The following is a 14,768-nucleotide window of genomic DNA, read 5'->3' as shown; positions in this document are numbered from 1 at the left end:
CTTTATATTTCATTTAGTTTTTAACCTTTCACTGTACACTTACGATTGTTGTTCTTAGCCAAGTTTTTTTTATGTTCAATTATAAGCCTAAGATCGTCTCTTTTCTTACGAATTTCAACACATGAGAAACGCTAGTTAGTATGACTTTAAATTTTAACTGATCATGCATATATATATTTCTTTGTACATAGTTTTATTATGGACAAACTTTAACGAAATTTCGGCAACATGCCATCTGTAAATTGAACATTTTCCAAAAAAATCCTGCACTAAAACTTAATAGATTCAAGCAAACAAATTACAATAAGACGCATCATGCAGATACTAGTGAGTTTGAGCATGTGAGAACCTAATTCCACTACAACATGCAATTCACAATGTACTACATCAGTCATGTAGTTGGCGTTCAACAAAAGCATATTTGAAAGGTATTAATACATTTAAATGAAGTGTTGATGGGGGTTGTAAACTGGAATGAAGAAGTTTGCCTTAAAACTACTTGGTAAGGCTCCATTTTCAATCCATGTCAATGCCTATTTTACTTTCTTTCCTTAGTTGTTCATCTCTTGCCTTGAAGATGCTCCCGTATTAGGTCGTGCATTCATTTTGGAACCTCAATAATACTCTCTTCTCACAGAGTAGCTACTTTCATTAAAACAAACTTCATTTTTCCTCAAGTTAGATTCAAGCTCTTAGTGAGACACTTTCACTTGCAGAATAGCTTATACTTCATGTTCATGTGCATGGTTCGCCTCTAGAATTTAGATCCGCACAAAAATGAGAAATCTCATCCATGCTTTAGTTCTCAAATTTAGATATTTATGGATTCAAATAAAATTTAATATAAGTTTGTAATATATTTTATTGAAACTCACACAAATCCATATTTAAAGTCTGAATTTTAAGCTTGCAAAAATGAATAAAATTTTTTTTATTGCAAAATTTAAACAATATAATGAAAAAGAAAAATAAATGAAAACTATGAGTTCAAAGTATTTAAAAAAAAAAACATCAATGATTATACTAAAGATACAAACTTCAACCAATTTTTATTTATAAGATGACAACCATAAAAACTAGAAATTATCATACTAGGAAGAAAATCTTCAACCAATTTTTATTGACAAGGCATATTTATAAGTTACAAATAATAATTAATATTTTTTTCTGAGTAAGAAAAATTAAAATTTTTGTGAGTTATCTAATATTACAGTTAGCACAATAAACTATAAATTTCAAATATTGATTAATAATAATTTAAGCTATAAAATGAAAACCTACAAGTGACTAACCTTCAAATACTACTGCACGAGGATATATATCCCTTTCTTATTACATGTTAAACGAAATAATTATAATATATATATATATATATAATGTAAATACTTAGTCTTAATAAACAAAGAAATTATAATGTATTATTAAATAGGGGCAGCTTATTTAAATATACATAATTAAGACTAAGTATTACTATTAAAAATTAAAAAATAAAGTGATAATGTATTTTTGAAAGCAAAAATTTTGAGTTTAAATGTAGATTTCTATAGATTAAAATAACTCCATACAAAAACTAAATTCTATCTAAATCTAAGCAAACTAATTAAAAATTTTACATGCTCCCAAAAACATAGTTAGGGATTGACTATTTTAAAAATAAGAGATAACCCATAATGGAGATCCTAGAAATTTAATATATTGGTGAGGTTCCAGTCAAAATAAAAATAAAAATAAAAATAAACAAAGAAGAAAGACAAGGGAACAAACCTAAGATGTCTGGCGAGAAGCTAAGGCTGTCAGTCGGCTGGGAACAGCGGGAGTTAGACTGGGAAAGGGGTTCGACGGGGGTTGCAATGGGAGACCCCGGGCGTACTAGGCCATCAATCTGCTAGGGCTTCGACGAAGCCTGTGATGTCCGGCGAATAGGGCACACCAAGCCGAGAGAGAGCAGCGGAAGACTGGGAGAGACGATCGCTCGCGGGAGCAGGAGGGGAAGAGGAGGAGCCAGGAGGAGGGAAAATATAGAGATTTTGGGCATTAGTGACGGTTTCAAAACCGTTACTATTATTCTCCGTCTATTTTTTTTAAAATGACATAGCATTAGTGACAGTCCACAATTTGTCACTAATAATGGCCTAGTAGTGACGAGTTTAGAAATTCGTCACTAATAAGGGACCAATGGTGACGAATTTATAAATTCATTATTAATATTCTGAACTTAAATTTTTTTTATTTTTTTAAAAAAATGAAGTATTGGTGACGAATCTAAAAATTCGTCATTATTAGTTCCTTATTAGTGATGAATTTACAACATCGTCACTAATATTCTGAACTGAAATTTTTTTTTATTTTTAAAAAAGGAATTATTAGTGACGGTTCTCAAATCCGTCACTAATAAGAGATCAATAGTGACGAATTCATAAATTCGTCACTAATACTCTGAACTTAAAATTTTTAATTTTTTTAAAACAGGAAGTATTAGTGATGGTTCTCGAATCCGTCACTAATAAGAGGCCAATAGTGACAAATTTACAAATTCGTCACTAATACTCTGAACTCAAAGTTTTTTATTTTTTATTTTAAAGAAATGAAGTTTTAGTGACGGTTGTCAAATCCGTCACTAATAATAACCAATAGTGACGAATTTTGAAATTCATCACTAATACTCTGACCTAGTACCCTTAACTAATTTTTTTTAATATATTCGTAAATATTATTAGCGACGGTTGGTTAATCGTCACTAATAAGTGACTTTTAGTGATGAATTTAATTCATTACTAATACCATAGAATCGTCGTTAATATTTTCCTAAAAAAATTTTCGTGCGAAAATTGTTTATTGTGCAATTTTTAGTGACGAAAGTATTAGTGACGGCTATTAAAATCATCACTAATGCTTACACTATTAGTGACGGTTCTGAAGAACCGTGACTAATACAACACTATTAGTGACGATTTTAAAACTGTCACTAATCACTAAAAACCTTTTTTTTTTTTGTAGTGGATTGAATAATGATAGAAAGAATGATGTATTATGATATTAGAAGTATGTATGTACATATAGCATGTTACGATTGGGTGAGACGTACCTTTCGCCTGAGGGCTAGCTGAGTAAGGCGAGTGCACTAGTAGTTATGTATGTGATAGTAGTCGCATAACGTATTAGGGCAGAGGGAACCTACTTGTATGGGCAGATACATTTTCCTATCCTTAAGACATTTGCCGGTAAACTATTGTTGAACTGTGTGAGTACGAGATTAATCTTACACTTGAGGGCTTACTGAGTAAGGTGAGTGCTCTGGTATGTTTTAATTGTGACCTTAGAGTTACCTAAGTATCAGAGTAGAAGGGTGCTACTTGTATGGGTGGGTAATCACCCCTATCCTTGGATAATCTCGTGGGTAAATCTTTGCATGTGATTGTTTAGGTTCAGAAAATAGTTTTAATGTTATGATAGTGATTTGCAAATGTATTTAAAATGATATCTATATACCTTATGTTAGCCACACGCTGTGTTTAATATATTGTTTCTTCCCTTACTGAGATGTGTCTCACCCGAATGTGAATTTATCTTTTTCAAGATTTTCTTGAGATCGAGCTTTGAGAGCTCGAGGTTTTTATAGCATTATTGGGAAATAGAAAAATAAAATAATATATTTCTATGTTAATTTTGGAGAATATAAATATTTATTTTTTAAAGCTGTTGAGTAAGGAATGATTGTGAAAATACTGAAATGTTTTGGGAATTATGTAGATTTATGGAAATGCAGGTGATGGATGATTTATTATGGATTATAGTTAGAATTAGTAAACTCTGGTATTATGTTATATGGAGATTATGTTTATGTTTTTTGCTGCGTATATGTTAATTATGGATTATCAGGGATTTTATCAGGTATAACAGGCTGGACCCGGGTTTAAGGGTTCGGGGCGTTACATGGGAGATCTACCATAGAAGCTATTTATCTTTTAAGAAGATTAATGGAAAGGTTTAGGGGAAAGAAGATGGACTTGCATATGATATTTATTGACCTTAAGAAAGCATGTGATAGGATATCTAGGAAAGTTTTATGGTGGGTTTTAGAAAAAAAAAAAAAAAAAGGTATATGTAGTAGGTATACCAATATCATTAAAGATATGTACAATGGAATAATAACTAGTGTAAGGATTACAGATGGAGAAATTAGAGAATTTCTAATCACCATAGGTGTACATCAAGGATCTGCTTTGAGTCCTTATCTTTTTGCTTTAGTGATGGGCCAATTCACTAAGAGTATTCAAAATGAGGTCCTATGGTGTATGTTGTTTGTAGATGATATTGTATTAATTGATGAAATTAGGGACGAAATAAAGGCTGAGTTAGAATTATGGAGAGAAACTTTTAAATCTAGAGACTTTAAGATAAGTAGAAATAAGACATAATATATGAAATGTAATTTTAGTAATGATAAACGGAATATTGTAGACAAAGTTAAACTTGATGATGAAGAAATGAATAACACTTGTAGATTTTGGTAGTTTGGATCTATTATGCAAGTTGAAGGAGAAATAGAAAATAATGTAATGCATAAAGTTAAAGCAGGTTAGGTAAAATAGAGAAATTCTTCAAGTGTGCTCTGTGATCATAGAATACTCTTAAAATTGAAAGAGAAATTTTTTAGGACGGCAATAAGACCTATGTTATATGGATTAGAATGTTAGGTAATGAAGAAACATCATATCCAAAAAGTAAAAGTTGCCGAGATGAGAATGCATTACATCATTTTCGATTAAGGAATGAACATATTCGTGGTAAGTTAGGTATAACTCTTATAAAAGATAAGATAAGGGAGGGAAGATTCAAATGGTATGGACTCTTGCAGCGTAGGTCACTTGTGAGAAAGAATGACTTAGTTATTGTGGGGGATAGTAGAAGGGGTAAGAGCAGATTTAAAATAACTTGAGAAGAGATGGTGAGTAAGAATTTAATATCCTTGAATCTATCAAAAGAAATGGTTTATGATTGTATAAATTGGCGGAAAAAGAATCATCTAACCGATCCCACCTAGTGAGACTAAGACTTGATTTTGTTGTTGTTGTTGTTATTTACCAATTACTAAATCTAAAACAACTCAACAAGCACAAAAATACATGGATAATTATCATATGAATGACATTCAGTGCACCTAAGCAAGTCTAATACCACAAAAAAAAAACTTGGAGAAAAATTTAGTAGCCCTGTTGGCCTGTTGCAAAAGAAGTGCCACTGCTCTGCAATGATGGTTTGGTTCCAGAGTGGGTTTTCAGAAATCTCCAACTCAGATGTATGTCTGCCCATTCCTGTGTTTCCATTGTTATTTTTTGTGTGTGCGGTCAGTGTTCGGTAGGGCCTTGTATTTTCACGAGCCACATGGAATGTGTCAGGTGGGCTTGGTACACTGCACATGGCAATTGCTCCCCACTTTCCCTCATTATATTTCTTTTCCAAAAGAAATATTGTATATTTGATACGAATGTAGACGTCAAGTATTCATCAGCTCTCTCTCTCTCTCTCATTAGGCCTTGAGGTGGCTGTTCCCTTCGCTAACCTATTCGTTCATGGTTTTTTGTAAAGTTTCTTATCCCAATTCACTATTGCAAACTGTTGAATAATTTTTAAGTAATAGAATATTAACATGGAGCATATGGTGTTGATGCTGTTTAGAATTGTCCATGATAATTAATAATATAATATTACTTTAATTCAAAGCTACAAAATGAGTTAAGTCAATCACAAATTACTTAATATTTAGTTGAGATTAGTCTATTTGAGAGTTAGAAAAAGGATTGGTGTTTACTCAATTGTGAATTTTTTTATTAAATTTTTCATAATAATGGTGCCCGAAATGTTAAGCAAATATATATATATATACATATAGAGTTCAATTAATTAAGTTTGGTTAATGTTTGAAATTTCACTTAGTTTGTTACTATTTTTTTTTTTTTTTTTCACACTTGAGACTTTCTACAAGAGTTTTTATGAAAGTTCTAAGATACACTCTATTATAATTTTGAAGGAAAAACCCTAAAATCATGAGTAAAATGACATCATTTTGTAAGTGGCACATAAATATATACATTACCCATGGGCAATTAATTTTAAAATTTTGAATCTCAATATTTGTCTATTTTTGGATGTTGATTGATGAAAATTATGGTTGATAATAAAATATGAATATTTTTGGTAGGAAGACTCTGCATATATAATATGTGTATCTATTTGACCCACTCCTCTCCAAACTTTTGGATTATTGATCGAATCTATTTAAAAAATTATAGCTTGTTTGGTTTAACAAAATAATTATTTATTGGAATAAGATGGAATATAATTTAAAAATTGGGAACTAACAGAATAGTTATTCTTTCTATATTCCTGATTATTTCATTTAATATGTAATAAAAATTAAAGAAATAGGCATCCTAATAATAAAATTTGAGAATAATTATTCCTTAATTATTGTGGATTCATAAAATGTTTTACATTATTTTTACTTTATAGTACAAACATAATTTTTTGTATTAACTAATTGTAACTAATCTACTAAAATTAATTTATTCCTGAAAATAGTTGACTTGTTTTTAATTAAAAAATGCTATGTATGTGCATTGAAAAAAAAGGATTTTACACACTTTTAAAAAAAAAATAATAATAATATCACCGTTCAAGTAGAAACTTTAACCAAAGACAAGGAAAACAGACATCCGTAGCCCTTCACAATAAAAAGCATCTCCAAATAAAAAACTTAAAAGGATTTGATGAGTATCTATGAAGTTCGTAAACACGTTTAGTATGTGGAATGAACTGAAACCAAAAGTTGAATATGCGACCAAATTGATTTCATTCTACTCCATTACCAAACGCGCACTAAATGCCCTCGTCTCCTTTTGCAGCTGCAGCGGCAGCCTGTCCCCGGCGACGACCAGTCCTTCGAGCAGCAATTTGGCCTGGACAAGAGTGACGGCCAACGGTGGTAGCAAAGCCGACATGCTGGTGGTTACCACCACCGTGGGGATGATCCACTGGGTTCATGGCAACGCCACGAACCTTAGGTCAGCAGTTCCTCTTCACCCTGAACTTGTGATAGGCGTTTCCTGCCTTCGGAAGTGGCTTTTCGGTCCTGCCTCCTCCGGCTACCTGCCCGATCATAGCCCGGCACTCGCTCAGCACGAGCTTCTTTACCCCCGATGGAAGCTTGATCCTAGTGGTGCCATTATCGGGGTTGTGACCGACGACGAGAGCATAGTCGGCGGAAGCCCTAGCGAAGACACCACGATTGCCCACACGGTGCTCCACGTTACACACAACCGCACCCTCCGGTATCGTCTGGAGAGGCAGAACATTACCAGCCACCAGATTTGCCTTTTTCCCGCAGTACATGAACTGCCCCTTGTACATTACCTCCGCGGCTACCATAAGTTCCTTCTGGTGTTTGTACCGGAACGGGTGCCGGAAAGTCACTCGAGCCAGCGGGGGGCCCCGACCCGGATCGTGCACGATCTCCGTCACCACACCCTTCATGTAGCCGTTTCGCTCGCCGAAGTCCAGGCACCGGAACCGGGCCGGACCCTTGCGGTGGTGAGTATGGGACTTGAAGACGGAGCCCGCTGCCCCCTTGCGCTGGGCTCGAATCGGGCGACCCATCTAAGCGGCGGCGTTTAGGGTTATATATATATATATATATATATATATATATATATGTGAGCATTACTGCTGCAATTGGATGGGATTGTGCCTTGTTATTAAGAGACAAGAATTGTTCTTTAATTATATAAAAATAACCTGATGAGTGATGGCTGACACTCTATACACAGAGAGACAGAGAGAGGTAATTTATTAAGAAGTAATAAATAAAGAAATACACAGCATTAATGCTAATCATATGTCCCCTGCAGGAGGATGGCCAGATAATGATCGATTCATCACAGTACTCTTCTCTCTCTCTCTCTCTCTCTCTCTCTCTCTCTCTCTCTCTCTCTCTCATATAAATATATATTATATACACAGATATGATAGTAAAAGACCATGCATATTAACGCAGCTAGCTAGTTATATATATATATATATATATAAAGAGAGTGAGAGAGAGAGAGAGATGGGGGAGTATTAATTAAGGGCACTTGGGCTTGCCCTTAGAGTTTTTCTTGTCACGGTAGCAAGGGCACTCGTCCTTGTGGCCGTAAGTCCCCGAGGGAACGCAGTGGCACTCCTCGCAGCATATCCCGCAGTACTTCAAGCACCTGTCCTTCACGCCTGCCTTCGAGCACCTCTCCTCGCACTTCGTGTCACAGAACTCTATACATATATACATATTCCCATATATAATTAATATTATCCATAGTACTACACAGTATTCATCACCCATCAACATAATTCCCAGATTAAGAAAGAGAGAGAGAGGTATGAATGAAGAATATATATATAGATATATACCTGAGCCAGCCTGTGTGACATGAAGGAAAGAGGAGAAAGTGAGGATGAGGAAGAAGAGCAAGAAACATGCAAAGACCACCTTCATCTTAATTCCCTAACTTGATTAATTAGCTGTAGCTAGCTAGCTCTTATGACTAATATCCTTTGAGAAAAAAAAATCTCTCTGTATATATATGATCACTGGTTAAATAATGGACGCGAGGATATATGCGACAGATCGAGTTATGCAAAGACAAACGCTGCCGTGTCTAGGAATAGGAATTGTAAGGGAATGGGAAAGGAGAGGCGAGGATCGATGGAGGGAGGGGGCTGATGGATGGGGGTATTTATATATGGTGGGAGCTGAGATGAAAGGGTAGGTGAAGCGGGTACCGTATGGGGGTAGGAAGGAAACTATTCCGCCTCACTACTCACTACAAATAAAGGGTAAAATGCAACACCACCTCCCGAGTTTTTGAAATATAACACTCTCTATTTTTGAAAATTATAAGAAAGACTGATAAATTTAAATTTATTGACAATATATGAACCTTCCACTAGTTAAGTATATGTAAACAAATGAATTTTTATTCTTAAAAAAACATAATATTTTAAAATGATATATGATATTAATTAAATAAATTAAATTTAAAAATGACTAATACAATGTCGTGAAAACTAAATAAATAAATTGAGAACTTAACCTATTATCGCATTGAATGATTTTTCGCTTTGGATCAATTACCTAACATAAATATAATAAAATAATTTTAGTATTATTTTATAATTTTTAAAAATATATGAAAAATAAAAATAATTGATATCGAATTAAATAAATTAAATTAGTGTAATGTCTTGAAAACTAAATAAAGAAATTGGAAACCTAACCAATTCTCAAATTGAACAGTTTGCCCGCCGATTGCTTTGGATCAATTAATTGACATAAGCATGATAAAATAATTTTATTATTAGTTTAAAATTTTTAAAAATATTTAGAAAAATAAAACTACTAATAAATCATAAGTATACCTAGCAAGTACAGTATTACAAAATGCTCGTTAGATGTAATTTCATAAAAATATACTAACTAAACACATCATAAAACAAATAAAATATAATTCAGTATTTTTAAATTCAAGTAACCTATCAACCATAATGCTACAAAAAAACATAAATCAAAATTTCAAAATTCAAATTTCTTAAATTAAAATTATAAAGTTATTGTTAGTTGTTCTTTGTGTAAAATATGAGTGCTAAATAGACTTAAATTTATATTAATTGGTAAACATTTGATCTAACTAATTCTCTGATCTTTTTAAATTTTAAACAAGTTGCTATCTTATTAAATATTCATTTAACTAGATTCATAAAACGAGTGACAATTTGACCACTCTGTTGATACGATTTGATTTTTAAACTATATTTAAATTTTAAAGATATATTTAGTCATTTAATTTTCATGTAAATTGTATATAACAGTTTCTAGAACAATAAAATTGTTTAATTATTTTTTTAGAATTATTAAATTATTAATTTTACATATATTTTAAAATTTTTTAAAAAATAATAATTCAAGTATGTTGTCATACTTATGTCAATTGGTTGACCTAAACCAACTGGATGGTTAACTTGAGAACTACAATAAATGATTAAAATAGATATGTTATGAAAAATATGAATGTCACCACATATTCTGCCACTTCGGTTTTTCCACCCTAATAAAAGTCGTGTTATCCATATTTTCCCATAAAAGGGCACCCTACCCCTAACATTTGTATACACACATTGCATGCTTGTATACACACTTACATGTACTTCGCCCGTGGAGTAGGCATAGTCGAATCATGTAAATCTCTATCTCATCTTTATTTATTTTTCTACATTTTTATAACATGTTATCAACACGAGACTTTAACCAACTGAGTTATTTCTTTAATTCTTTATAATTTATTTATTTCTTGTAAGTTTTACTTCACAAGAATATAATATTCTCTAGAAAAGAATATATCTTTTAAAATTTAAAGAGTACCAATCTCCAGAAAAGATAGTAAGATAGTTTTTTTGAAGAGGCTATATATTTAAATCTCCCGAAGAGATAGTTCTCCCGAAGAGGTTATATATTTAAATCTTCCGAAGAGATAGTCCTCTTGAAGAGACTATATATTTAAATCTTCTGTATATATATAAATCTCCTGAAGAGATAGTCCTCCCGAAGAAGTGATATATTTAAATCTTTCATCTACACATTTAATCTCCCGAAGAGATAGACCTCCTGAAGAGATTATATATCTATTCTCTAGAAAAGATAGTAAATATTTACCTCCTAAATAGGGTATATTTTTAACCTCTCAAAAAAATGTTCAAATCAATCTCTCGAAGAGGTGAAACGTTTATCCTCCAGATGAGGTAGTATATTTAACCTCTGGAAGAGATGGAAAATTATTACCAATTTAATCTCTTGGAGAGTAAAAATTGAGAAAAATAAAATAATGTTCCTAAAAAAACATATTTAAGTACCCCCAGAAAAGGTGGAAATAATATTATATTATTATCTCAGTTTTATTTTAGTTTTTACATTTTGTTTTCTATATTTCCTTATTATTGTTAATTTATTCAGATGTCGAACCTAAGTAAAGTTGAATTTGTTTCCCTTAATATCAAAGACAACAATTATTTATCATGGATTCTTGATGTTGACATCCATTTAAATGCAATGAACTTGAAAAACACTATTTTAGATGGAAATAGTGCATTCTTGTAGGATCGCACAAAAGTTATGATCTTCTTCCATCATCATTTAGATGAAAAATTAAAGACTGAATACCTCACTGTTAAAGACCCACTTATCCTATGGAAAAATTTAAAGTATAGATTTGACCACCAAAAAACTGTGATTTTACAAAAAAGCTTAATATAAATGGTTGCACCTAAGGTTGGAAGACTTCAAAACAGTCGGTGAATATAACTCAGCTCTGGATTAGATTAGCTCGAAACTAAAATTATGTGGTGAAAATATTACTGATGAAAACATGTTAGAAAAAACTTTTATCACTTTCCATCCCACTAATGTACTCCTACATCAGCAATATAGGGAGAGGAAATTTACTAAAATTTTTGAACTTGTGTCATGTCTTCTTGTCGTTGAGTAAAATAACGAGCTTTTGAGGAAAAATCACCAAACTCATCTAACTGGTTCGACCCTATTTCTTGAAGTGAATATGAATACATCTCGAGGTCGAGGACGAGGCCATAGGTGTAACAATCTCAAAATTACTACCATTTTTTTCCTTTCTCTTTTTTTTTTTATATATCTATATATCCTGTAACAGAATAACATTACTCTGATACCCATAGTAATATCCACTATCACGTCTCGGACCTCAAGTGGTACCGAGGATACCTGTCCACAAAACATGCCACCTATGCAGCGAAAAGTATAAAAATACCTTAACCTTATTTACAATACCAAAGTTTCAGTAATTCCCAAAATATAAATATACATCTCCCAAAACCAAACACAATGCCCTAGGGGCATACCCAAAAATACAACTCCCGACTCAAAAACTTACCCTGCAGGTAGGGCAATACAAAAGTCCCCTCTATCTCGAAGCACGCTCCGCACGCCTATCTGGATCACCTGAAATATTTGGAATTCTGGGGTGAGACACCTCTCAGTAAGATGGAATGAATTACATCCAGTGTGTGGCAAATGAGTTTTACTTGAATAACATAATTATTAATTCAACTGTAACTATGATAACATTTTTGTGTAAAACATATCATAACTCACACCTATGCCTTTTAAAATAAGCTTTCTATTGAACATGCTTTTAACTGTAATAGATAGACCATGTTCTCTATAAAAACTATATACATTTACTTATTTAACTATGAAAGCTTCCCTGAATGGATAACTGTATGCATGAATTAACCCCGCATGTTCGGGTTGGGCGACTCGTGGGCAGGACTTAACTCTGGCTGGCCTAACCAATTAAGTCAAACTATAAACCTCTGAGTACAATTGGCCCCCTCAATCTAGTCCTGCTAGGGAGCTCCACGCCTCTCCTCTAGGCATAATTGACTATTCTACACTTTATCTGAGATGTGTGGTTGTACTCTATACTATGTTAGCTACGGTATCGTGCTCTGTAATCTGTGCTGGTTCATAAGGGATCTGATAGTATATAATACTATGTCTGTATATTACTGTTTTACCATGATTCTATAATAAATTGTAATACCATGATTTTGTATAAACTGTATATTATGCCTTTGTAATAATTATATATCATGGCTCTGTAAAAGCTGTATATAATCATGGTTCTGTAAAAGTTGTATATAATCTTGGTTCTGTAAAAGCTGTAAATAATCATGGTTCTGTAAAAGCTGTAAAAATTCATGTATTAAATCTATGTACTATATTTGCTATTCTCATGCCACACAATTTAAATGAAACTCTTATACTATAATTTGTTAGGGAAAAACTGTACTTTCCTTCTATATAAAAATAATATATATATCATTTGTAAAACTTCCCTATAACCCAAATTTATGAATTTTCACAAACATATAATAGATATAAAATTTAAATCCCATAAACACATGTTATACTTTAATTGATAAAATTCCTAAAAAATTTACTAGCGTAACTTATTTCCCTTACCTGATTATCGAGAAGCTTGCTAAAGTACTATACTCACGCTCACGACATTCGAAATTCAAAAACCATGAAATCATACATTCCCTAGAAATCATACTTGATTATTGAGAAGCTTGTTTCAATTATTTATCTAGAAAAAACCGTCGACGATTTTCTTAGGCTCCTAGAAAACCATCGTTGGTTTTATCTTTAACCTTACCCAATTTTCATTATTACCCTTTTACTCGGCTGCAGTAAAACTATATAACCATCGACAATTTTCTTAACACTTCAGAAAATAGTCGCTGATTTTCTCCTCACCAAGCCATTTTCCTCTTTTCTTCTATTTTTCTTATCATTTCTATTTTCTAGGTCTCTACAGTAGGCATGGTCGTGGGCGTGGTCGTGGGTGTGGTTGAAATAATCATTGAGCATTTGTCGTTGACCAAAATAACGAACTTTTGATGAAAAATCACCAAACTCGTCCAACTGATTCGACCCCATTCTATGAAGTGAATATGAATACATCTCGTGGTCGAGGACGAGGTCATAGGCATGGTCGTGGGTGTGGTCTTGGGCGTGGTTGAAATAATCACTGTCATCAACGTGAGGCTACAATCCCCCAGAAGAGGGATGACCTCCAGAAGCAGGTAAATGATCAAAGCCAGCGACCCAGACAATATGAAATTAAATGTTACACTGTGAAGAAAAAGGTCATTAGTCGCATACCTGTTGTACACCCAGACACTTGGTAGATCTATACCAAGCTCCTATAAAGGAAAAGGAAAAGAGTAAAGAAGTTGAAACAAAATTTTCTAATAATGTTGTTCCAATAGATCTTAATGCTAGACTATCCAACTCTGTTTATTTTTATGTTGCCGACTTCCTTGTAAATCAAGATGAAAATAATGATATAATATTTTAAGATATATATAGTAAGCAATATTGTATTTTGATTTTAATAAATAAATTATCGTATTTATTGTGCTATGATCAATTATAATAATGGATTTTTAAAATATATATTGTAGTGTGAATTGTCTTAAAGTTTTGATCGATTCTAAGATGTCTTTGGAAAAAGTTTGTTTAGCTGACAATGCTACAACACATACAATTCTTCGAGATAGGAAATATTTCCACTACTTGAATATATCTTCAATAAATTTTAATACAATATCTGGTTCTACAAATTTGATTGAAGGCTCCAAAAGAACTAATATAAAGTTACCCAATGGTACTTTATTACAAATTGATGAAACTTTATATTCCAGTAGATCCAGAAGAAATCTGTTAAGTTTTAAAGATTTAAGGCTCAATGGATATCACATTGAAACTACAATTAAAAGCAGTGAAGAATTCCTTTATATTACTTCTATTGTTTTTAGGAATAAACAAATTTTAGAAAAACTGTCAACTTTATCTTCTGGATTGTATTATACAAATATTAAAGCAATTGAATCATATAATGTCATGCACCAAAAGTGCAATGACCCAAAGTTATTTACACTTTGGCATGATTGTCTTGTACATTTATCCTAGAGATGTAATGATTGAGAATTCACATGGTTATCCACTAAAGAACTAGAATATTCTTGTATAAAATGATTTCATGTGTACTGCTTGCTCTCAAGGGAAATTAATTGTCAAACCATTTGTTTCAAAAGTAAGTCTTGAATCTCCCAGTTTCTTACGGAGAACTCATGGT

At 32.5% G+C, this 14,768-nt stretch overlaps 1 protein-coding gene and 1 pseudogene across 1 annotated transcript; both read right to left on the bottom strand.

The window, feature by feature from the left end:
* Positions 1-6,644: 6,644 nt before the first annotated feature.
* LOC131161368 (large ribosomal subunit protein uL2-like) lies at positions 6,645-7,771 on the bottom strand (annotated as a pseudogene).
* Positions 7,772-7,825: 54 nt separating this feature from the next.
* Positions 7,826-8,741, bottom strand: LOC131161369 (peamaclein-like). Its single transcript, XM_058117090.1, has 2 exons — positions 8,446-8,741; positions 7,826-8,307 (listed from the first exon to the last, which is right to left on the bottom strand). The coding sequence occupies exons 1-2, from the start codon at positions 8,528-8,530 to the stop codon at positions 8,123-8,125; spliced, it is 270 nt and encodes an 89-aa protein (XP_057973073.1). The 5' UTR covers positions 8,531-8,741; the 3' UTR covers positions 7,826-8,122.
* Positions 8,742-14,768: the final 6,027 nt, after the last annotated feature.

The sequence above is a fragment of the Malania oleifera genome, chromosome 8, assembly GCF_029873635.1.
Source record: "Malania oleifera isolate guangnan ecotype guangnan chromosome 8, ASM2987363v1, whole genome shotgun sequence".
Classification (NCBI taxonomy): Eukaryota; Viridiplantae; Streptophyta; class Magnoliopsida; order Santalales; family Ximeniaceae; genus Malania; species Malania oleifera.
The sequence above is the reverse complement of the archived record's forward strand: the minus strand, read 5'-3'. Positions and strand labels throughout refer to the sequence as shown.

Excerpts from the sequence above, each read along its gene's own strand:
- LOC131161369 (XM_058117090.1), bottom strand. The coding sequence starts at position 8,530 with ATGAAGGTGGTCTTTGCATGTTTCTTGCTCTTCTTCCTCATCCTCACT. Across the intron at positions 8,308-8,445 it reads TGTCACACAGGCTGGCTCAG|AGTTCTGTGACACGAAGTGC; the intron begins GTATATATCTAT and ends ATATATGTATAG.